General features: G+C 33.4%; 2 protein-coding genes across 3 annotated transcripts in view; both read right to left on the bottom strand.

Moving 5' to 3' along the window:
* LOC126879169 (zinc finger protein 729-like) overlaps positions 1–27233 on the bottom strand; it is a 128469-nt gene that overhangs the window by 43651 nt on the left and 57585 nt on the right. The gene's annotated exons all lie outside the window — the stretch shown is intronic.
* The window catches only part of LOC126879172 (zinc finger protein 664-like), a 48971-nt gene that overhangs the window by 13376 nt on the left and 8362 nt on the right, over positions 1–27233 (bottom strand). The window contains exon 2 of one of the 2 annotated variants that reach the window (XM_050642205.1): positions 2552–4303. The exons of the other annotated variant lie outside the window; for it this stretch is intronic. Within the exon in view, the coding sequence (XP_050498162.1) occupies positions 3234–4303 (1070 nt within the window). The 3' untranslated portion in view covers positions 2552–3233. Of the gene's footprint in view, positions 1–2551; positions 4304–27233 lie in introns of those variants that run through there. 2 annotated transcript variants of the gene reach the window in all.

Below are 27233 nucleotides of genomic sequence, written 5' to 3'. Positions count from 1 at the left end.
TTTATCAAATATTTAAAGATTTCCTAATTTGTAAGCTTTAAAAATTAGAATTAAGTACCTATGTCGTGGTTATGTACAACACATCACCAATACCGCCAATATACTTAAATATCTTAGTCAAGATACTTTCGTTAATAAAATTCACATTTTTATCATTTAATCACACAGAGTGTTCTTATTTTAAATGCCATACTCGATATTATATTCTTTATAATGAAAGATATTTAAAATCTCTTCAATTCCATTCATTCTCAATACAAATGTTATTCTGTAAATATAAATTCCCATGTTATTCTGTAAATACCCATTCTTATATATTTTTGTACAATAGGCTCGTTTTCGTCATAGTAGCCATTGCATTTAATTGTTTGTAACTGCGATTCAAAGATTCAAACAAAAAATGGTGTTCTTAAATTTACTTAACAACCGTCGGTTTAAGATATGGAAAATACTTATACGGAATGAAATATAATTTAAATATCTTCCAGAATATGGCATCTAATATAGGGTATGCAGTTTAATATAAACATATTATTCAATATCACATGTAGGCCAAAATCAACTAAAATAATACAACACTCTGTGTGATTACATGATAACAATCAAAATTTTATTAATGACAGTATCTTGTCTAAGTATATTGCCGGTGTTGGTGATGTGTTGTACATAACCACGACATAGGTACTTAATTCTAATTTTTAAAGCTTACAAATTAGGAAATCTTTAAATATTTAAAAAATGAAGGGAGATAGGCATAGGAAACACTAATAAGAATTGAAAGCTAATTAAATTTTCTACGCGATAGATTAGTAAGATACAGGGTGTTCCATTTAAAATAAGTACGTTATTACAGCTTGAATTTGTTAATAGAACAATCTAATATTTTGACCACCCTGTAAAAAGATAGGTATAGGAAACCCTTATACAAATTGAAAGCTAAGTAAATTTTCTACGCGATAGACTAGTAAGATACAGGGTGTTCCATTTAAAATAAGTAAGTTATTACAGCGTGAATTTGTTAATAGGACGATCTCATATTTTGACCACCCTGTAAGAAACTTTGTTGCAATAAGCATCTGTTTAAGTATGCTAAGTAGTCTATTATTAAGATCCAAGAAAGATATTGTTACTGATTCTTAGATTCGTAGATATTTATTTTTTTCTAAAACCTTACATTTTTATAAAAATCAAAATAAATCAAAACACCCTGTATTTAGGTATAGGGAACCCTTATGAAAGTATAGTTTACTTTTTAAGGTCAATTCAATAATGTCATCAGATATAGGGCATTCCATAAGAAAAAATATAACTTTGATATACCACTCTTTTTTGGAGCATCCTGTATAATTCACATATATGATGAACCACCCTGTATATCCAATGGGTTGTGAATACCATAGGCTGTTCTGTGGAAAGGAATGTTGAAAACATTGTGGTAACGTAAAGCTTGGTTTGGAACATTAAAGATAAACTGATTTGAGGTTTGGATAATCAGTAAAGCCATCTTCTTCTTCTTCTAGCCCATTTTTATCCAACTTTGGACATAGGCCTTCTCCGAATCTTTCCATATCTGTCTGCCCGTGGCTGCTCTTTTCCAGTGAGTTCCTGCAACTTTTACAACATCGTCCTTCCATCGCATCTGAGGCTTCCTCTTCTTCCTGTCTACGGTCTCCAGTTTTGTATTTCCATTCCATATTTTATCTTTCTGTCTCGCATTGTGGTCCGCAAATCTCCGCTTTAACCCTGTTATATGTTCAGTTACATTTTTTACATTTGTTTTCTCATCCATTTGTTTGATTTTGTCTTGTAGTTTTATTCCCAACATAGAGCTTTCCATTTTTCTATGTTATTTCTATTTTGTTTATGTTGGCATTTGTTAATGTCCATGTTGCTGGTCAGAACAGGAAGGATGCACTGGTCAAATACACGGGTTTTTAGGTACAGGGTTATTCACTATATTTTGACCCCCCTGTAAACTGCTTTATTTATAGAATTAAAAAAAAATGTAAAGTACAAAAGTTATGCGATTTTTAAATTATAATTTTTTTAAATATATATCGTACTACTGACGTCCTCCATCTGGGCGTGATGACGTAATCGACTATTTTTTAAAATTAGAATAGGGGTCATCTGATAGCTCATTTAAAAGTTTATTCAATTCTCTATTCAGTAATATAAACATTAACATGATTATTTATACAGGGTGTCCAAAAAATTTTTTTAATTAATTTAATTGACACAAAAAGAAGAATGTATGTAATTTATTTAATTCAAAATACATTCTACTGCTGTCAGAAAACAGAAATAAATGTTTATTAAACAAATAAACATTATTTTTCACTTAAATTCAATGTTCAAGCTGCCACCCATCTGCATCTTGGCAAACATTGAATTTAAGAAAAAAGCAATATTTATTTGTGCAATAAACTTATATTTCTGTTTTCTAACAGCAGTAGAAGATATTTTGAATTAAATAAATTACAAACATTCTTCTTTTTGCGTCAAGTAATTTAATTCAAAAAAAATTTTTTGGACACCCTGTATAAATAATTATTTTAATGTTTATATTACTGAATAAAGAATTGAATAACATTTCAAATGAGCTAGCACACGACCCCTATTTAGTCGATTACGTCGTCACGCCCAGATGGATGACGTCACTAGTATGAGATATACGTCAAAAAATCATAATTTAAAAATCGAATATCTTTTGTATTTTATATTTTTTTCTAATTCTGTAAATAAAGCAGTTTACAGGGTGTCAAAATATAGTGAATAACCCTGTACTGTTGTATCTTTGTGCTTTTTAGTATCCATCTTAACTTTCCAAACGCTGTCCATTCTAGTACAATGTGCCCAACTAGTGTTTCTCTAAACTACTTAGAACAAATTTTACACTTTTGAGGTACTTTCCCCAGTGTGCAATCTCATATGTATTTTCAAATTACCTGCTTGAATAAATTGCTTAAAACAAATTTCACACTTATGAGGTTTTTCTCCAGTGTGCAATTTCAAATGCCTTTTCAAGTGACTTATTGTACGTACTAAACTGCTTACTACAAATTTCACACTTATAAGGTTTTTCTCCAGTGTGCACTCTCAAATGTTTTTTGAAATCACCTACAGCAGTAAATTGCTTAAAGCAAATTTCACACTTATAAGGTTTTTCCCTAGTGTGCACTCTCAAATGTATTTTCAACTGAGTTGCTTCAATAAATTGCTTAAAACAAATTTCACACTTGAGGTTTTTCACCAGTGTGCACTCTCAAATGTTGTTTCAAATGAACTGCTTGACTAAATTGCTTAAAACATATTTCACACTTGTGAGGTTTTTCTCCAGTGTGCACTCTCAAATGTCGTTTAAAATGACCTGCTTGACTAAATCTCTTAAAACAAATTTCACACTTAAGAGGTTTTTCTCCAGTGTGCGTCATCAAATGCCTTTTCAACTGATTTGCTCTAGTAAACTGCTTAAAACAAATTTCACACTTATAAGGTTTTTCCCCAGTGTGTACTCTCAAATGTATTTTCAACCGAGTTGCTTCAATAAATTGCTTAAAACAAATTTCACACTTATGAGGTTTTTCTCCAGTATGCATCATCAAATGCCTTTTCAACAGACTTGCTCTAGTAAACTGCTTAAAACAAATTTCACACTTATGAGGTTTTTCCCCAGTGTGTACTCTCAAATGTCGTTTCAAATGACCTGCTTGACTAAATTGATTAAAACAAATTTCACACTTAAGAGGTTTTTCTCCAGTGTGCATCATCAAATGCCTTTTCAACAGACTTGCTCTAGTAAACTGCTTAAAACAAATTTCACACTTATAAAGTTTTTCCCCAGTGTGCACTCTCAAATGTATTTTCAACTCAGTTGCTTCAATAAATTGCTTAAAACAAATTTCACACTTATGAGGTTTTTCACCAGTGTGTACTCTCAAATGGTGTTTCAAATTACCTGCTTGACTAAATTGCTTAAAACAAATTTCACACTTGTGAGGTTTTTCTCCAGTGTGCACTCTCAAATGTCGTTTCAAATGACCTGCTTGACTAAATTGCTTAAAACAAATTTCACACTTGTGAGGTTTTTCTCCAGTGTGAACTATCATGTGCTCAGTTAAATGACCTTTTCGAGCAAACTGTTTGAGACAAATTTCACATTTGTAATGCCTTTTTCTGGCCACAACTTTTTTATTTTTATTTAATGTTTTTCCTTCAGCATGTGGATTTATAGAATTTCCTTCGTGGGATGAATGTTCAGTTATTGTCTCCAAATTTTTCATTTTGTTTCCTTGGAGGTAATCTAAAAATCAAACAAATATAATATAAGTATTTGAATGCAAGGGAAAATAAATGTAAACAGAAAAAAAACCTAAAAATCAAATTAAAAGTTAATAATACACAAGCCAGCTGAAGTATATTCAATGAAATAAATATGTTTGAAAAACTTGCGTTTCTGTCTTCTACACTCCCTGGCACAAAATTCCGCTGTAATGATACGCCGCGAGCACGTACCGACAGCGAGAACTGTACGAGTTCCACCATCCGCGCAACACGAAACCCCACTCATTTCCACTTCTCCGAAACAGCCCAGACAGAGAGGTACTTAAGGAGGCCACCGAACGGACATTCTCAAGTCTTGAAGCGACAGCTCTGGGCTCCAACACCAACCAAGCGAAGTGAGCGAGGCAGGCCGACCTGAGTAGCGAGGTGCACCGTACTGACGTGATTCGCAGACTCATAAACGGTAGCCGTGAAGTGAACGCGCTCCCGATAAATTATTAATATTTTGATCGCGTGACTGTTTTGTATCTTACACTGGAGTGAGGTGTAAGGATATTTCGTTTTGTTATTAATTTTGTTATTCTTTTGCAGACATCGATCCAGTGGGACTTCTCTGCAACGAGGCAATATACAGAATTATATTTTATTTTTATTTTGATCTTGAAAAAGCTACCCATCACAAATTGGCGCCCGAGCAGAAGTTAGAAAATATTCAAGTGAACGTCGCAATTCGACGCCCGAAAATTAACAAAAATGCCGACAGATAAAGACACAGACTGAGTAACAGGTGCCACGACAGATACGTCGTGGATAAATCGTCTTTCCAAAGAGGAATTACAGCGCGAAGCCGAAAAATTCGAATTATATTCCAAAGGAACCATCGACGAGTTAAGATCAACACTTAGAACCTTTTGTAAAGATCGCGGGGAAGCGACAGGAACAATCCCAAAAATCAATACTTCCAAGGAAGCTGAATCAGACACACTGACCCAGGAAATATCGATAATCAGAAGCCAATTACAGGACTTAAGAATGCCAAAACAAATGACGCAATCAGAGTTGCTAAATCAAGTACGGAAGTGGAATACACACACTTCGACAAGAAACATTCGGACGCGGTAGAGTTCATAAAGAGAATAGACGAGTTGAGTTAAGCCTAGCCTGCGAGATCGATAAGCAAGATCTGCTAAAAACATTACCAGAATTGTTAGGAGACCATGTATTGTTAAGACCGCGTTGTAACAACTAGCTGATGATTTTCTGTTGGAGTGAATGAAAAGGGAGTGGTAAACTCCAACAGAAGTAGTAAAAAGAAGAAGATCTACTTAATGTAGCCAAAGGACAAAAATGTGTGGCTTCTCCGTTGAAGAAGCTGGAGTAACTAAAATACAACTTTGTAGTAGTATTTGTATGGAAGGATGCCAAGACAAAGAATATCGAATTGATACAGGACTAGAGATGAGAAATCATTAATAGATAGATATAACTTGAATGGCTAGCTAAATATGTATGAGAAGGGCCACTTGACACTCAAGGAAGGATTCGGCCAATTTGCACGGCTATTTTTGGCCAGACAATAGATTAAAGGAAGTGACAATGATGGCTCGAAAAGAAGATATGAAGATAATGTTCAGAAAATAGATAGAGTAAATATAATAATATACTGAAAATAGAATGAATTTTTGGGCGCCAGAAGAAGGATAACTAGGTTAACGCTCTTCCAGGTATTCTACGCTGCTATAGAGTATGTTAAATTTGTAGTACAAGTATGTGAAAAGTTATTAAAAATTATTAAATTATAAAATATACTACTAAAAATAAAGGAGTAATAAGAAAAAAAAAATCACAATAAATGTATATTTATTGAATGTAACTACTAGATCTTTTTAACAATCTCTGAGTTAGGACAAGTAACTAGTGTGTAACTCTAACATGACAGGAAAAAGTGATACTAGTGAAAGTCAATTACAAAATCATCATACAACTATGATCTAAGAATACTCTTTATAAGGTTAGAAAAACTGACTACGGGTACCTCTAATACAGGAAGTACAACTTACAACTAGGTTAGTAGAACCCTCACCAAATAATAATTGTACGTTTATAATACGTACACCTTAATTAAATACTACCTGATACTATATATAACATATAAATACCTCACTGTGAGTGGGACAGGCACAAGCCTTATTGAATAAATAAACCTACGAGTGGATACACAGATCCTTTTCCTAACTCGTGGTTTATAATAGTAATAATAACAAGTGAAACCAAAAACTAATCTGAGGGATTAGAATCCAGAAGTTCATATGAATTTAATAAATTAAAGTTAAAGTTAAATAAAGTTAATAAGTTAAAGTTAAGTAAAGTTAATAAGTTCAAGTTAAATAAAGTTAATAATTACAATTTTGACTAATATGTGAAGTTAATTTTTAAAAATTTAATTAAACATATACTAAAATAATGGAATGAGTTTAAATAATTATACAAAAGTGGAACACAGCCTAAAAATAATCAAGATAAGAGTACCGACTACTATTATCAGGGAAAATATCTGAGCTCAGAAATTTATACCTTTATAGATTGCAGAGTGTTGGGGAACGCTATCAATTAAATATTATGTTGTAAAGAAAAAAAAACCTATAAAAAATATAAAGCAGGAAAAATGTGTGTGCAATTGAACTATAAAAAAAAATGTACTAAATATCACAAAACCAGTCTGTCTTTAATAAGAGCACAGTAAATGTTCCCAAACAAACCACTCTTTCCTAATCTTGAAGTTGATGTAATGAGCACCCAAGGGTGCTAACTCTCGCTAGCAGCTGTCCTGCTGGAGGTACAGGAGAGGAAGACTGGTAGAAAGCAGCTGAAGGTACTCAAAACTGTTGGAAAGCAGCTGGAGGTACTCAAAAAAAGAAAATGTGGAAATAATCCAGGCTGGTCGCCTATTGATTGTTTCTCTCTGTGTGGTCTGGCCTTGGTGTTGTTGTAGGGTGGCTTTAAGATTTCATGGTAGGTGCTAAAAAAAACACAGTGTGGTGTTACTACCAATCTACCAATGTCAAAAAAAAGAAGCAAGAGATACGAGGAGGTGTTTTTATTCCTATGGGAATAAGAAGAAATAGGTCATTAAGTCCAAAAACTTGAATGACTAGACAGCTTGACCTTTTATCAGGTTGCTATCAGATGACCTTGGTCAAATAACACAAGTAATTTCCAATTGAAATACAAAATATAATTACTGTGAAAGAATATTTTATTATAATATATACACCGGTATATAGATATATTATACAAGGATGAAATATAGTAAGACTAAGCGATGGATACTTATTTGATCATCGTTCAAAAGATAGGAGTTCTGTAGACTTGAAAGGAATATAAAAAATGGAGTTTAAATTAGCTCTATTTTCCAACTGGAAGCACAAATTAACAACGAATATTGAATTATCTCTAGATGAGTTTGATCCATGAAAATAAAACATAAAAACCATGAAAATAGACTATGTGAAACTTAGTTAGCAAATGTCAAGGACTTCCAAAATGGCTGAATAAAATACTTAATAAAATGTGTATTTACCGGGGTAGAACTCATTGGATATAGTATGCTCTAAAATTCTTCAAATCCACTGCTGCTGGATAACTTCACTATACTTTTATTGTAATATTTAATCAATTTGGAACTGAGAATTAGAGGTGAATAATTGAGTCTAATGACCCCGCACACTACGATTCAGACCGAACACTCGAGAAACAATGGCAATCCAAGGCTCACGTTCACAGCTGAATCCTTCGTACCCCTCTACTAAGCATTGGCTGTCAAAGTGGGGAAACCAATGTTGCCACGTTTTAAATGTGACGTCATCAAGCATTTAAAAATTCTGAGATGGGTTTAAGTTCTATTTGAATAAACATTGAAAGAAAATAATTCTGAAAATAATTAAATAATATTTTGGATAGTTAAATAATATCTTCCCATCAATAATCGATTCTATAAGGGGCGGAACGTCACATTCCCTTTCAACCACCAGAAAAAAAATTTTATTTAAAAAAATTTTTTTTTTTTTTTTTTTTCAAAATATTAAACTAGAGTAGTAGTGCTTAGTGTATCATTCCCCGTTGATTCGCAAGATTACAAATAATCACCACTAATAATCAAGGGAAAGTAGGATGGTCACTGCAGCAAATAACGGAAATTGCAAAATATGACCCGAAGTCCTAGTAAAAGTGCTAAAGATGAGACATAATTTATAATGACAAATAAGTGTCGAATTGGCAGTAAATCCAAAGTTGAACTATCCATGGACATCAGATTTATAAGGAGTATATCCAAGGACGAACAACCAGGCAAAGGTGAGAGCCAATTCATACCATAACGCAAGTACATATACTAAAGTCACCAATGAAATCAATAACTATAATAAGTGAAGAATCAAACACTCAATCCTAAATTGGACTAGCAATGGACACCAGATTCGTAATAGCATATCCAGAGAAGAACAACTAGGAATATTTATAGAATAATTTTCACCAATACCAACTAATATAAATAGTGAACATACCAAAGGAATGCAAACACATTAACCAAAATAAATGTGGAATCAGACACTCAATCCTAAGTCAGACTATCAATGGACAACGGATTCACAAAAGCATATCCAATGAAGAACGACCAGGAAGATTTATGGACCAATTCACATCCATACTAAATCATATAAATAAATTAGGTCTACGTACACCCACATCCGGTAATACGAACCTATACAACCAAATAAACAAAATAAGTGAAGAATCGGACACTTAATCCAAAATCGGACTAGCAATGGACACCAGATTTATAGGAGCATATCCAAAGAAGAACGATCAGGAAGATTTATGGACCAATTCTCACTAATACTAAATAACTAACTAAATTAGCTCTAGATCTACCCTCATCCGGTAATATGAGCCTATCGAAACTAAATAGTAAAAATAAAGGATGAACTTATAAGTTCTATGACTCCATGGTAAATACAAAATATGACGGGAACGAGCTCCCAATCTTTCATAAGACTGTATATTCATGTGAACATACATAGGATTATCCAGGAGATATTCCTGAATCTAAGCAACAATTAATGCCTAAGGAAAGAAGAGGGAATCTACTAAAAAGAAAATCAATAATTTGTCCCAGTGGGTTAATCACTAACATTACGACTCTACGTCTATGGAAAGTCAAGCATCTATATACTATGAACTAAGAGACATAAAATAAGCAAACTAGACTTCCCTATTATCGTGTGAAAATGTGCCTGGAATATTTGGAACAATTGCACAAGAATGGTTAGGAAGTGTTGTACACCATTTCCCAACCAGAAATATTATCATGGATAAACATCTGCCTACTCTGACAAGAAAGACATGGATTACGAAATCGGATAGCAGTGATCAGTTGCTGAACTTCGAACCCACGTATTCACCAACTTTGAGCATTAACAGACTAGTTCATAAGAAGAAATATGAAGGACTCAAGAATTCATTTATAAATCAAAATTCCAAATTCATTCCAGAATCATCCTGTGGAGGAAGTAAGAATCCGAATTAATATAAAGTATTTAAGGTACCTGTGACAAATATCAATAAAGTAACCCAATAACAAATTAACAACCACAACTTCTTTCCAATATGGCAAATCCAATGACATGATATAAAAACAATAAAAAAAAATAATAGGTATGTAATCAAATATCCAAGATATAACACATAATCTAAGATATGGTAGTGTAACATAGCTCCATCTATATTAAGCAAGAATACTTGTATGAGCCCACACATCCAAATATCTTAATATATAATAATCAACAGCCCTTTTATTCTGAGAGGTTGAGTACAAAACTAAGAGTACAAGTGGAGGTTATTAACTTGGTAATACTACTGGCTGGATTAGTATTTGAGAATATTTGTCGATAATGACTCAAATGCAATCTATAATACAAAAAAATAATAATAAACTCATACAAGCGGTATTACACAAGAATTCGGTACCTAATAACTAATACGTGAGAAATCATCAAGCCATGCCGAAGGATAAAAATTGCTATGGTCAGGCATTATCTGGTGATTAACAATTTAAACTAAAATACTATACCATAATAAAACTAATTAAAGGCAAACACAGGAAGATATTAGCTTAAACAACCCTGTTAAGCTAATCTTCTTCCGATGAAGTTGAAGAATCCACATCGTCCATGGTGTTGTCAGGCAGTAAATCCTTTACATGAAATTGACCAATTCGCTTATTAGTCGAATTGTCCTTTAATTCATAAATCAAAGGAGATATTACCCTTGAGACAGTACATGGGACATATTTCTGGCAAAACTTTGCAGAAATGGCATCACCCTTATTGGATTTGACAAAATTGCGCTTTAAGACTCGATCACCAACAAAGAATCGCAGATCTCGTTTCCTCAAATTATAGTGCTGCTGGTTCCTTAGGTAAGAAGTTTTTAACTTCTTCCTAATGTCTGCGAAAATATGAGGTAACGTCTGGAGATCATCTAAGCGATGAAGTTTCTCAGATATTTGAGGAAGATTTTCGGAATTGTCTGAAATTACACCAAAATAATCACCTGATAAAGCCACATTCCTACCAAAATTCAAATATGCTGGAGAGCACTGGGTAACTTCATGGACAGAAGTCCTTATGGCTTGAGCTATGGAATGAATATATTGATCCCAAGCTCTGTGATCAGGGTAAGTATAGGACCTTAGAGCTGTGACAATACTGCGATTTACTCTCTCAGTATGATTTGCTTGTGGATGGTAGGCAGCATTATAAAAGGTCTTTTGAACCTTATATTTAGCTAGAAGATCTTTAAAGGCCTTCGATACAAACTGAGGACCGTTGTCACATGACACAATTTGAGGAACACCATACACCAAAAAGACTTGTTCCTCCAAATATTTTAAAATTGCTGGAGTTGTGGCCTGGCGAAGGGGACAAACTAAAGGAAATTTAGTGAAATAATCCACAACTACCAGGCAATAGGTATTACCCTTGTAACTCCGAGGATAAGGTCCAATGAGATCCATTGAGATCATCTGCCAAGGAAAATTTATGTTCCTGAAGGAACCCATAAGTCCAGCCTGTGGTAGGTTACTTGGTTTACAAGTAGCACAAACCATGCATTTAGAAATGTACCTTTTTATAGACTTCCGCATACCAGGCCAATAATATAATTCGGCAATACGGTGATAAGTCTTATAAAAACCAAAATGACCCGCCGTAACTTCATCATGAAACATATGCAGAATATTTTCCCTATTTGGCGTAGGTACAACTATTTTCCACTCCGACATATTGGATAAGGACTCTATCGGACTTAAGATGTGTTTGTACAGAATATTATTCTCTACCTTAAAATCAGGATATTTTTGTGGGTCTTGAGTGACCCTATCAATCATATTCTGATACCACATATCAGGACTTAAAGAGGACAGATCTAGGACATTAATATCATGGACACGTGAAAGAGCATCTGCGACCACTACCCCGTTTGCCTTTCTATGGACAATCTTATATGAATAGGCAGCCAGTTTGCATATCCATCGAGAAAGCCTCTGTGAAGGGTTTTTCATACTATGAAGCCATACTAAGGAACTATGATCAGTAATTATAGTGAAATTACGACCTTCCAGATAATAACGAAAAGCTTCTAACCCATGGATGATAGCTAAGAGTTCTTTCTCCGTAGTTGAATAGTTTTTCTGGGCCTTGTTCAACTTCTTACTAGTGTACGCTATGGGGTGTTCGGAGCCATCTTTCAACTGAAATAATACGCCTCCAGAAGCTGTATTAGAGCAATCTGTCATTAGATAAAAATGCTCATCAAAATTAGGTGACATCATAACCGGAGCGCTCGTTAAAGCATCTTTAACGCGCCTAAAAGCTTCGTCAGCCTCAGGAGTCCAAGTAATGGTCTGTCCCTTTTTCCTGTTCTTCAAAAGATCAGTAAGAGGTGACAACAAAGTAGAGTAGGACGGTACAAATCGCCGATAATAGCCACACATTCCCAATATCCTACGGACTTGGGTGGTGGTCTTTGGTATAGGAAAATTTTTGATAGCAACTATTTTCTCAGGATCAGTCCTCAGCCCCTGGTTATCCACAACATAACCCAAGAACTTAAGACTAGGGCGACAAAACTGACATTTATCCAGATTGACCGTTAGATTAGCTTCCTTAAGACGTAAAAATAACTTATCTAAAATTTCCATATGAAGGGAAAAATCAGGAGTGACAACCAAAATATCGTCTAAATAATAGAAAACATAGGGCTCTAACGGTGGACCAATGACTAAATCCATCAGACGACACATTGTCTGAGGAGCAGAAACAAGACCGAAAGGCATGGTGACAAACTGGAATAATCCTTTACCACTGACAGCAAAAGCAGTATACTTCTTGCTCTCTTCACTCAGTGGGATCTGTAGGAAGGCCTTAGACAAATCAATAGAAGAGATGTATTTGGCATTCTGAAGTTTGCTCAAAATCACATCTATTCTGGGGATAGGATAAGCATCCCTGTTAGTTGTGATACTGTTTAGTTTTCGACCGTCAAAGCAGATCCTGAAGGATCCATCCTTCTTCTTCGTTAACCAGAGCGGAGAACAGTAGGACGATGTTGAAGGTTCTATGATATTTAAAGCAAGCATCGAATCTACTTCCTTTTCTAAATCTGCCTGCCAGGCTTGAGGTATGGGGTACTGATATAATCTGAAAGGAGTGGGATTTCCCACTTCGATAGTGTGAGAGATTAACGACGTACGACCTAGTTTGTCTTTTGAAGAAAGAGTAGTAAATTTAGAGATCATACTCTCTAATTGCCTTTGTTCAGAGCTTGATAAACTAGCAAAATCGTGAATAGCACTAAGGGTAGATAAATTAAATTCAGATATGGAAAAAGAAAAATCAGAACAACTTAAGGTACTATTGAAAGCATTGAAAAAGTCCATACCTAAAATTATAGAATTCTGCACGGAAGGAATAACATAAAATGTAATTTCCCTACATAAATCTGCCACTGTGATTTTAATTTGGAGTTTGCCCGTAATGGACTGAACTGTACCATCTGCAGTAGATACTTGCAAAGATGAAATGGGCATAATGGGAATACTAGAATTTTTCAATAAATTTAACGAATGTGCCCCTATCAATGAAATATTAGAGCCACTATCTAACAAAGCTAAACACGATTGTCCTAAAATTTGAATAGGAAGATATGGCCTATTATCATTTTGTTTCCTAACTAATAACGAATTAATATCTAGATCTAAAGTATTTGGTTGTCTACAACCGTTATATGGAACTAACCCAGACGTATCATCATCATTAACAAAACTAGAATCTAATATAGATAATGGAACCACATTACTATCACAATTATTATTGTTACGTTGAACACTACCAATCAAAGAAGCGTTTGTAAATGACCATCTGTGATCATTTGAATCAAGCGAATCTAACGTATTATCTATAGAAATAAATTTCTGGTTTAATTTTGTTTTGTGGTGTGTGCTGCTTTCTTGAACGACACCCCTTTCCCTTTTCGTGAAGATGGGTTTGGGTTGCTGGATGTGCTTGGTCCAGCAGTTTCGTTTGACGATGGGGTTTGATTCCCTGATTGGATGTTGGACGGAGAAACGTTCAGGGGACGGACCTCCGACGTGTCGTTTCCCGAACACTTAGAACAGTTTCTTTTAAGGGTGTTCTCTCGGCCACAACCATGGCAGAAAATACGATTTTGAGGAATCCCACAATTGTAAAATGGGTGACCAGGCTGATCACAATTCCAGCAGACAAGAGAACTAACAACCGAAACATTATGTTCATGACCCTTATTTAGCCAAGAACGTTGCCTAAAGGAAGTTGGCTGAGAAGAAGAGTTAGAAGAGGATCGAGATGTGGATGGAGGTTGAGAAGACCAGGATAACGTTTCCTCCAAACGTTTGCATTTTATAGTAAGGTCATCAATGTTCTGAATGTCCATAAGAGCTAATTGTTGATGATAAAAGGGCAATAGACATTTAAGGATGATTTTAATTTTAGCTAAATCTGACAAAGGAGTGTCTAAACGACTACACATACCTAATATAGTATTAATAAACATAGTAACAGATTCCCCAGGTTTCTGCTTATGATTCTTAATTTGATCTAATAAATCATCCTGGAATGAATACGGAAGAAAATCCGACTTCAACTTTTTAATCAGATCAGACCAACAAGAAAAATTACCCCTGTTATTCATAAACCATGTAAAAGCGGTCCCGGTGAACAACTCAGCAGAAGCAGCAAACAAATCCTCTTCAGAAACACCTCTAGATATTCGAAGACATTCAACCCTTTCTAAAAATGACATCACATCAGTGTGCTGTTTTTCACCTGAAAATGAAATACCCCATTTGTGTACTTGAACAGGTTTGGAGTACGTAAAGCTAGGTACATTGACTGAAGCATTAGGAGTAGAGGTAGCAATGGGGTTAACTCTAGAATCAAGTTCACCCTCTAGTGTTAATATTTTAAGAGAAACAGACCTCTTGAACGGTTCCTGTTCTTCAGAAGGACAGTGTAGCAAGTGTACACGGGCAGAAATATGGCCTAGACGAGATGTTAATCGCGCATACTCTGTATCCTTTACAGTTCCCCTAAACTTTTCGATTTTTTTAGACAAGCTGTCCAATGTTTCAGTGATTCCTTTTTGTTGTTCCTCAAAAGGAAGGGATACAGCTGAAATTTGGAGAAAACTTCTATTGCCAGCTTCTTGTTTCAAAGCACCTCTCAAAAGATTGCGTTTTTTATCGACAGTTGTCGACTCCTCTGGCATTATGTCCCGAATCTTTAATTCATAATCCAATTCATCCACCAGAAGATGTTCAGCTTTAAAAGCACACATGATGAGAGCAAAGTTATTGACAAATAGTCCAAAGAACAGAAATATGAAAAATATGAAAATATGAAAGTTTGCACGCAAAATATATATAATATAAACCGAGAAAATATCAGCAACACACCAACAAAATCAAAATAGCCAGCAAAAAAAAAATATATATATAATGCAGTATATAATCTAATAAATAAGATCAAATAAATATATAAGATCAAATAAATGGATAAATAATCCAATAAATATTGTATACTCAAGTAAACCTACTACCTAAATACTGGAAGTAAATTTTTTTTATTTATATGTAACTTACCACCACTCTAGAAAAAATATATATCTATAATAATAATAATAATAATCAACACTTAGTTGTACCTCCAACTATACCACTATTGACTGAAGAAATAAAATTGTTATATGAATTATATTATTAATAGCAATATTAAATATAAGTTCCCAATAAAAATTCAAAATCTAACCCAGAATGTAAGCTGCACAAACATATACTATAATGAGGTCCCAAAATATAAACAAAAATCAAAACAGCGTTTAAGAATACCTGATATGTATCAGAAATTAAAAATAAAATAAATAAGTAACAATATGTGTATAGGATACCAAACGGAAATAACAAAGAGATTTCAGATAAAAGAGAAGAATTGACCTAAATGAATACTGTCTCAGACCAAAAATAAAGCCACCACGTTGGAAAGCCGATGTAACAACTAGCTGATGATTTTCTGTTGGAGTGAATGAAAAGGGAGTGGTAAACTCCAACAGAAGTAGTAAAAAGAAGAAGATCTACTTAATGTAGCCAAAGGACAAAAATGTGTGGCTTCTCCGTTGAAGAAGCTGGAGTAACTAAAATACAACTTTGTAGTAGTATTTGTATGGAAGGATGACAAGACAAAGAATATCGAATTGATACAGGACTAGAGATGAGAAATCATTAATAGATAGATATAACTTGAATGGCTAGCTAAATATGTATGAGAAGGGCCACTTGACACTCAAGGAAGGATTCGGCCAATTTGCACGGCTATTTTTGGCCAGACAATAGATTAAAGGAAGTGACAATGATGGCTCGAAAAGAAGATATGAAGATAATGTTCAGAAAATAGATAGAGTAAATATAATAATATACTGAAAATAGAATGAATTTTTGGGCGCCAGAAGAAGGATAACTAGGTTAACGCTCTTCCAGGTATTCTACGCTGCTATAGAGTATGTTAAATTTGTAGTACAAGTATGTGAAAAGTTATTAAAAATTATTAAATTATAAAATATACTACTAAAAATAAAGGAGTAATAAGAAAAAAAAAATCACAATAAATGTATATTTATTGAATGTAACTACTAGATCTTTTTAACAATCTCTGAGTTAGGACAAGTAACTAGTGTGTAACTCTAACATGACAGGAAAAAGTGATACTAGTGAAAGTCAATTACAAAATCATCATACAACTATGATCTAAGAATACTCTTTATAAGGTTAGAAAAACTGACTACGGGTACCTCTAATACAGGAAGTACAACTTACAACTAGGTTAGTAGAACCCTCACCAAATAATAATTGTACGTTTATAATACGTACACCTTAATTAAATACTACCTGATACTATATATAACATATAAATACCTCACTGTGAGTGGGACAGGCACAAGCCTTATTGAATAAATAAACCTACGAGTGGATACACAGATCCTTTTCCTAACTCGTGGTTTATAATAGTAATAATAACAAGTGAAACCAAAAACTAATCTGAGGGATTAGAATCCAGAAGTTCATATGAATTTAATAAATTAAAGTTAAAGTTAAATAAAGTTAATAAGTTAAAGTTAAGTAAAGTTAATAAGTTCAAGTTAAATAAAGTTAATAATTACAATTTTGACTAATATGTGAAGTTAATTTTTAAAAATTTAATTAAACATATACTAAAATAATGGAATGAGTTTAAATAATTATACAAAAGTGGAACACAGCCTAAAAATAATCAAGATAAGAGTACCGACTACTATTATCAGGGAAAATATCTGAGCTCAGAAATTTATACCTTTATAGATTGCAGAGTGTTGGGGAACGCTATCAATTAAATATTATGTTGTAAAGAAAAAAAAACCTATAAAAAATATAAAGCAGGAAAAATGTGTGTGCAATTGAACTATAAAAAAAAATGTACTAAATATCACAAAACCAGTCTGTCTTTAATAAGAGCACAGTAAATGTTCCCAAACAAACCACTCTTTCCTAATCTTGAAGTTGATGTAATGAGCACCCAAGGGTGCTAACTCTCGCTAGCAGCTGTCCTGCTGGAGGTACAGGAGAGGAAGACTGGTAGAAAGCAGCTGAAGGTACTCAAAACTGTTGGAAAGCAGCTGGAGGTACTCAAAAAAAGAAAATGTGGAAATAATCCAGGCTGGTCGCCTATTGATTGTTTCTCTCTGTGTGGTCTGGCCTTGGTGTTGTTGTAGGGTGGCTTTAAGATTTCATGGTAGGTGCTAAAAAAAACACAGTGTGGTGTTACTACCAATCTACCAATGTCAAAAAAAAGAAGCAAGAGATACGAGGAGGTGTTTTTATTCCTATGGGAATAAGAAGAAATAGGTCATTAAGTCCAAAAACTTGAATGACTAGACAGCTTGACCTTTTATCAGGTTGCTATCAGATGACCTTGGTCAAATAACACAAGTAATTTCCAATTGAAATACAAAATATAATTACTGTGAAAGAATATTTTATTATAATATATACACCGGTATATAGATATATTATACAAGGATGAAATATAGTAAGACTAAGCGATGGATACTTATTTGATCATCGTTCAAAAGATAGGAGTTCTGTAGACTTGAAAGGAATATAAAAAATGGAGTTTAAATTAGCTCTATTTTCCAACTGGAAGCACAAATTAACAACGAATATTGAATTATCTCTAGATGAGTTTGATCCATGAAAATAAAACATAAAAACCATGAAAATAGACTATGTGAAACTTAGTTAGCAAATGTCAAGGACTTCCAAAATGGCTGAATAAAATACTTAATAAAATGTGTATTTACCGGGGTAGAACTCATTGGATATAGTATGCTCTAAAATTCTTCAAATCCACTGCTGCTGGATAACTTCACTATACTTTTATTGTAATATTTAATCAATTTGGAACTGAGAATTAGAGGTGAATAATTGAGTCTAATGACCCCGCACACTACGATTCAGACCGAACACTCGAGAAACAATGGCAATCCAAGGCTCACGTTCACAGCTGAATCCTTCGTACCCCTCTACTAAGCATTGGCTGTCAAAGTGGGGAAACCAATGTTGCCACGTTTTAAATGTGACGTCATCAAGCATTTAAAAATTCTGAGATGGGTTTAAGTTCTATTTGAATAAACATTGAAAGAAAATAATTCTGAAAATAATTAAATAATATTTTGGATAGTTAAATAATATCTTCCCATCAATAATCGATTCTATAAGGGGCGGAACGTCACAGCGTCCCACCATCAAATAATTTGAGCAAACTGAAAGTGACAGTTAGTGACTTCACATCCTGAGTGTTCATTGTGGATAATAATGAAAAATTTTAATTTTAAATAAAGTACAAACAAGTTAGACAACTCAATACAAAAAATTTGATCAAACTAGACTGATAGTGAGAGCATAGATTTTTAGAATTTCAAAAAAACTGCAATTGTGACGTCACTTTGACGTACTTCCTCAAGTACGTCAAGTTTGCTCAAACTGTTTGATCAAATTATTTGATGGTGAGACGCGGCCTTTATGGTACCGAAACAACAACAGAAATTGGAATTCGTGGACGGACTTCAGCGAAGATTTTAAAAAAGCTTTCTATCCCAGAGAGTCTTCGCTACAACTAGAGGAGCAAGTCAGAAACAGGAAGCAAAGGAAAAACGAACCAGTGGATAGATATATCACGGATATTCAAACATTAATCAGACGAGAAGGATCTTTTTCAAGAAACCAACAACTCTAAAGGATATATAAAAATATGCTGCCAGAATATAAGTTTTATTCTCGCCGCCGGAATTTCGAAAATTTATCGGAATTACAAGATTTAGCCCAAGAATACTAAACTTTAGAAGACGAAAAGACCCGAGCAAATCAAAATTTTCGCGGAAACTGGAGACGTACAGACCCTACAGAATACGATGCCAAAAGGACATGCTTTAGATGCAGGATGTCAGGTCACTTCCATAAAAATTGTAAAAACCCATAGAAAAAGTTTTGTTCGCGATGAGGCAAAGAAGGGGTCTACAGCAGTGACTGCTGTTTCAGACGTCAGGGAAACGAATAACAGACAGGTGAAACAAGGAGTCGTCCCAGTCTGAGGAGCAAGATTCGGTCCGTTCGTTCTCGCCGTTACACAACAAGCAAGCAACGAGATGCGAGTGTTCGCATCACTGAAAATCGGGCAAAGATCCTACAAAGCATTAATTGATACAGGGACCATTAAAAATTACGCCGGAACTAGAATAGCGCAGATATGCAAACACTCTCTAGATAGCTATAGCCGAAGAACAAGACTGGCAAACATATCTTCAATGGAGCTTAATCAAAAGTTGACAATTGACTGCGAGATCGATAACTTACAAACACGACAAACATTCATAGTAATGCCAGGGTTAACGGAAGATGCAATACTAGGAGTGGAATTCCTCAGGAAACATTCGATCGAACTTAAGTTCGATAGAGATACGTCCAAACAGTACGAACAACATCAAGAAGAAACATGTAGCACTTTAAAAGACTCCACTCAAAATACACAGCTAGAAAGATTCCTAAGAAAAGAATTCAGAAGAAAGTTGGACCCACCAACTTAATAAACACGAAATAAAATTGAAGAAAAGGTGCGATCCCGTCAAACAGCCGTATAGGCGGCACAATCCTGCAACGCTGCAGATCATTAACCAAGTAGTGGACAAGATGTTGAAAGACGGAACCATCGAACCCTCCGCAAGTGGTTGAAGTACACAGATTGTACTACAGTAGAACGTCGATAATCCGGACGTCAAAAATCCGGACCGTCAATAATCCGGATTTGTATTTAGCAAAAATATCTGATTATTTTAAAATAAATTAAGAACTTCGCTGCGAAAAACGAACCTCTACCGCAGTTCAAAAATATTTTACACATTTTTTTAAAAGTCCAAATAGTGTTTGAATGTTTTTACTGTACACATGGTGCTATTATAAATTATTTACAATACAGTGTTTAAACATGAAAAAAAGTTTTGATTAATTTCACCTCTAGACACTTTACTGTACAAGAGAAAACATAAAATTTTAAAACGTTTGTTGTACTTTAATGTGTATACTGGCCTTTTTTTGAGGTAATTTCGATAATCCGGATAATTTGATAATCCGGATGGGGTCCGGTCCCAATTAATCCGGATTATTGACGTTCTACTGTAGTTAGAAAAAATGATAACTCGTACAGATTTTGCATTGACTTCATAAAAGTCAACAACTATCACCTATCACAAAAGAACGCATATCTGTTACCTCGAATATCAAAAATCCTGGATAGACTTAAGGAAGCAAATTTTATCTTAACCCTCGATTTGAAACAGGGATATTTTCAAATACCCCTGGAAGAAACAGGCCGCCCAGTGACAGCATTTAGCGTACCGGAAAAAGTCGTACACCCCATTTGGACTACACTCCGCCGGAGCAACTTTCCGTCGGAGCAATGTTTGATTAAGTTTGACAATTTATAACTTTATTATTTGTACTACGATTTTCAAGATTCTTGCATCAGTTTGTAGGTACATATATTGATATCGTTGGCTATTATTCCGGTAATAAACAATTTTTCTTAGATGACATTATACGGGGATTTTTTATTTATTTATTTTTTAAACGGGATACCACCCAATTGAATTATACACAAAATATTCTAATTATCTAGTGATACAATAAATATAAAGATATAGAAAATATGTATGACAAAAATTGGCGATGCAGCTATATAGAAAAAACAAATATTAAAATAATACAAAGTAAATAACAAATATAAATCACATAAGAATACAAAAATTTTTTAAACACTGTCTACAAACATTTTCCGAAGTGCACAGCAACAAATCAAGGTCTATTCTATTTCCATTTAGAATGATTCTACTCAGCGGAGAATGCCTACCAAAGTTGCAGCGATGAAATGTAATTGCAAAATTTTGGGATGTTCTAGTAACTCTAGAGGGAACATTAAAGTCAATTAGAGACAGTAGATCATTGCAATTAATTTTTGAATTCAGTAGTTTATGAAGAAACAAAACATCAGCATACATCCGTCTGGAAGATAGCCTAGGAAGGTTTAATTTATTTCTAATTTCTGAGTAGGAATGGTCACTTAAAGGTTTGTGTAATTTAAAAATTAAGTACCTAATGAATTTATTTTGGACTTTTTCAAGCTTGGCTATATGGACTTCATAAGTGGGCGACCAAAAAACTGAGCAATACTCAAGAACAGATCTAACTAGGGAAAAATAAATCAGTCTGATGGAATTAATGTTATGCAAACATCTAGAAATTCTAATAATGAAGCCTAACATTTTAAATGCCTAGTTATTCACATAATCAAAATGAGCGCAAAAATTTAGTTTGGAATCTAATTGAACACCTACATCTCTTATAGTTGATACAGCCTTCAGTGGTTCTTCAGCTAATTTGTAATTATAAAAGAGGTTGTTAATGACAACCATAAAATGAGAAACCTAATGACGTTGAGGAGAATTTTCAAGGTAAACTCGATCTATACAAAGAAAATGAGCTACTCAAAAATATTATAAAAGAAAAAGAGGAAAAATTTAATTTATTACTAGAAAATAATTCTCTTTTAAAACAAAACAATTGTTATCTACAAGAAAAGATAAGCCAAATGGAAGCAAAAACTGAACCTGTTAAACAACCAGTTTTAAATGAGTCAAACAAAAAACACCTTAGTCATATCAAACAATCAACTCCAAACAGGGAGTTCGTTAGGGACTCTCAAACCCAAAGTAAATGTCAAACTTCCATAGTTCACCAAAATATCAGAAGTATTAATGCAAGGAAACCGACAAACTTATATTTCCCTATTTGACACTGCAATATACAGGGAGGACTTGCATGTAAATCTTACGATATAAATTTGATACTTCAAAGCAATAATATGAATGTTTTATGCCTTAGTGAACAATGGTTGAAAGAAGATAAACTTAAAGTAACCAATATTGAAAACTTTAATTTATTGTCTTATTTCGCACGAAATGATAAAGAAAGTGGAGGTGTATGCATATTTGTAAATAATAAGTTCAGTTGTGAACAGCTAAATTTACGTCAATGGTATATTGAAAGCAAAGTTGGAATATGTGGAGTAAAATTTAGAGTTCATGGAAGTAAAAAATATTTATTTATTGTAATTATATACAATACAATTGCAGATACTTTTATTACGTTAAGTTAGAACTATTGTTGCAGAGTATTTATAACAATAATGATTTTTACGTTATATGTGGAGATTTTAATATCAATTTTTTAGAAAATAGCAATCAGAAAAATATTTTAATAAACTTATTTTTAGAATACAACATTAAATTTCACATAAATGTACCTACTAGAATTACTAAAAATTGTTCTACATGTACTGAAAACTTTTTTCCAAATTAGATGTTCAACAGGTGAGTGTATGTGACACATTTCTATCAGATCATACTTATCAATTATGTGCTTTTGATACGAAAGTTACTGGAGAAAATCCTCAAACTATTTTTACCAGAAACTTATGCAATGCCAACTTAATAACTTTTAAAAATATTTTAGCTAATATTAATTGGAGTGATCTATATGTGGCTATTAGTTTTGAAGAAAAATTTTCAATGCTTTATGATACTTTCTTATATTAGTATAATACTACTTTATTAAAATGTAGAATAACTACCAGACCAAAACAAAAAACGTGGTTTGCACCTCATATTAAGGGTTTTCATGATCAATTGTGTCAGATGAGTTAGAAGGAAATTTTATTAAGAAAACAACTCAATAACCCACAGTATTCGGAACCATACAAGAAATTTAAACAAGAATATTAAAAAATTGTTAAAACACATAAAAAGGAACAATATGATAATCAATTTAGAAATAGCAACAACAGTGACTTACAAAATTTTCATAAAGCTGATCAAACCAACAATTATTTTATTAATACTGTAAAAAATAATGAACTATCAAAAATTTGGATCGAGGAAAAGATACTAAAAGATTGGGGTGAAGGAGTTATAATAAACCTACCAAAGAAAGGAAATCTCACACTATGCGAAAACTGGAGATCAATCACTCTTCTCACTGTAGCTACCAAAATAATGGCCAGGATAATATTGGAGAGAATTAAAGATACCATAAATGACAAATTAAGAATTAACCAAATAGGATGTAGACCGAACAGTTCCTGTATTGACCATATAAATACCCTAAGAATCATCCTGGAACAATCAACGGAAATAAATCAGGCAGTTTATATCAACTTTGTAGACTTCAAAAAATCCTTTAATTCAATAAATCATAATATTATGTGGAGGATATTAAAACTCTATAGAATACCAGACAAATATATAAGAGTAATAAGGCTTTTCTACAACGGATGTTTTGCTAGAGTTGAACATGAAGGGGAACTATCCTAACAAATAAGCATCAAAAAATGAGTAAGACAGAGGTGTGTCTTGTCACTGACGTTGTTTATAATAGTCATAAATTGGATAATGAAACAAACTGAAGATAAAAAACAGGTGTATAATGGTTACCATTTAAAAAACTAGAGGATCTAGAGTTCGCTGATGACATATGCCTCATAACATCAAACAGACAACACATGCAAAACAAAATTACCAGATTGAACAACATAGCAAAAATAACCGGCTTAAAAATAAATGCCAAAAAAACGAAAATATTATCAAATGGAGAAACAAACGGAAATAATATATATTTAGAAGGGAAACAAATAGAAGAAGTACATAACACAAAGAATAAGCTTGGCACAAAACGCTTTCAGCTCTTTACGCAAGATATGGGCCTCGACAAACATCAGCAGAAGAACAAAGCTACGATTATTTGAAACTAATGTAAAGTCTGTCGTCTGTCCTGTTATATGGAGCAGAAATATGGAAACACCATAAACAATTCTTTCAGAAAATACAATTCTAAGTATTATACTGGGAATTTTTTGGCCAAACAAAATCACTAATAATGAATTGTGGAGAATAACAAATGAAAAAAGGATAGAACATACATTAAAAATATAGAAATGGAAGTGGATAGGACACACCTTACGAAAACCAGCAACAAATATTGCTAGACAAGCTCTACATTACAATGCTCAAGTCAAAAGAAGAAAGGGTAGCTAGAGATGGCATGATGGAACTGGAGCAGGTACCTAGGAATTGGTTCCGATCGCCTATTCCACTCACTAGTGACAAAAAGTCAACGGCATCGGTTTCAATTCCAAGGGCACTGCATCAACCGCAATCTGCAATTTACAATAAACTTGAACTGGATTCTCGCTCGGAATAGGTCGCTGCAGCACAACCGTCGAACGAGCCACCACAGTAGGGTTAGTTAGTAGGAAATGCATCGGTGATGTTCGTTTCGGTTAGAGCAAGATTTAGAGCACTGCTCACCGATTTTCTTTGATCTGTTTGTGAATTCTATTTTCGACTGCTTTGAAAACAATAATGGTTTAGCTTTTGCTGACGATTTTAAAATATCAAAGATAATTTCTAGTCCTTTAGACCAACACCTTCTGCAGGAAAACCTGGATAGATTGACACATTGGTGTACAGTAAACAAACTCAACCTAAATGTCTCAAAATGCTGTTACATTAGTTTTTTCAAAGGTAATAAGAAGATCAATACTTCATATAAAATAAATAATGAAGATCTGAAATATGTTTCAAAAGTTAAAGATTTAGGAGTGATTTTTGACGAAAGTTTGAGTTTTGTTGAACACATTAATTACGTAACAGTTCAGTCTTCAAAAATGTTAGGATTTATTTTGAGACATTGTAGTAATTTTTCAGTTGACACTGTAAGAGGAGTTTATTGTTCTTTGGTGCGATCTAAACTTGAATATGGCTCTATAGTATGGTCTCCATACCATGCAGTTCATAATGACTTGAAAAAATTCAACACAAATTTTTGAGGTTCTGTGCATTTAAATTAGGTGAAACTATTGTAGATCATGATTATTCATTAATAGAAAACAGTTTAAAACTTAATACACTAGAAAATAGATGTAATCAAGTAGGATTAGTATTTTTGTATAATTTAATAAATGGAAATTTAGATTGCTGTGATCTATTACAGTGTATTAATGTTGATATACAAACTAGAAATGGAAGAGGTGATTTTATAACATTTTATATTCCTTTCCATCGCACAAGTTATGGCCAAAATTCACCTATAGATTGTTACTGTAAACTTATAAATGACAAACACATTGAAATTTTTGATATATCTCTGAATATATTTAAAAATAATTTAAATAGACTATTTATTTAATTTTTTTGTTAGTTCTAAGGTTACAAGTACCTACGTATTCTTATTCTAATATTTGTTATCTAATTATAATGTTCTTAAAGTATTATTAGTACATATTTAGCTTGTAAACTTATTATTGTTAATTGTATAAGTTTTAATGGGGTAATCCCGTCAATGGGTTGGCAACGTTGCTTGGCTAGATAAACAAGTTCGGAAATTCACTGTGAATAAATCGCGAAAATTCTTAAAACTGAGGTGAAAATAAAATTTAAACACCACACCAATTCGTATCTAAGGACAACAGCGAAGTGTACGATCAAAATTCGGAGTGAAACAAACATTTTTAAGTAAATAAAACCTGCAGAGCCAGTGCTGGTCAAAAAAACAAGGTTAGCTATAAATAAACAAAACAATCAATTATTGCATTCCATAAGAAGGTAACTGCTAAACAATTTTTGGCGGTGTTGCCAAATCTGAAAAAAGCACTGAGAAATAGGGAAGAAAGAAATAAATACCCTTTTAAATAGGCCAGTCTAAGAAGGGCAAAAATCTCCGCGAGGTTGAATCGGATTTTTGCACTTACCGCAGACAGCCAAATTATACGTGTGTAAAAAATATATTTAGTATATCAAATAGTAACAATCAAATAGTAACAATCGAATAGTAACAACATGGAAGAATTCATAAAAGATTTGCGAGAAAAATTGGACAGAATGGAAACAAGGGATACGAGGATAGAGCAAAAATTGGATGGAATCCAAGAAGAGCTTAAAGAATTAAGAAATCAAAACCAGGAGCTGAAAAGAGAAAATATGCTACTAAAGCAAGAAATGAGTGAAATAAGAGCAGAAAATAAACAAATGAAAGCTGAAATTAAAGAAGTGCGAGAAGAAATGGAAACGCTAAGCAAACTAAAATTTAATGAGGCAGTGCCAAAAAGACTAAGCGACCTAGAGGATAGAACGGAAAGAGAGGAGAAAAAGAAAATTGAGAAAAACGTAATAGTCAGGGGAATTAAAATAGGAGAAGAAAATGTAAAAGAAGATCTAGAAAATTTACTAAAAATAAAACTCAACGTTGAAGCTAAAATAGAACAAACAGAGATAATTAGACCAAGAAATTCACAGCCGTTCATAATAGCAAAATTGGAAAATATACAAGATAAAAAGAAAATAATGGAACAAAAGAAAATCCTCAAAGGTACAAAAATATTTATCGACGAACAAAGAACCTATGAAGAACGAAGAATACACAGGCAAGTAAAGAAAAGAGCAGAGGTGGAAAAGGAAGCAGGGAAGAAAGTGAAGATGGGCTTCAAAAAATTATGGATAGACGATCAACTTTGGGAATGGAATAACATTATAAAAGACTTAAAGCTGAAGTGTACTGGAAACAACAGAGAAAATCCAAAAAACTGAAAGAATCAAACCGAAGGATAGTGGAAACAGACCCGGCTAAGGAAATGGATAATGATAATAATAAAACAATGTACAAG

This window comes from Diabrotica virgifera, chromosome 1 (genome assembly GCF_917563875.1).
Source record: "Diabrotica virgifera virgifera chromosome 1, PGI_DIABVI_V3a".
NCBI lineage: Eukaryota > Metazoa > Arthropoda > Insecta > Coleoptera > Chrysomelidae > Diabrotica > Diabrotica virgifera.
Note: the sequence above shows the minus strand (reverse complement) of the source record. Positions and strands in the feature narration are given on the sequence as shown.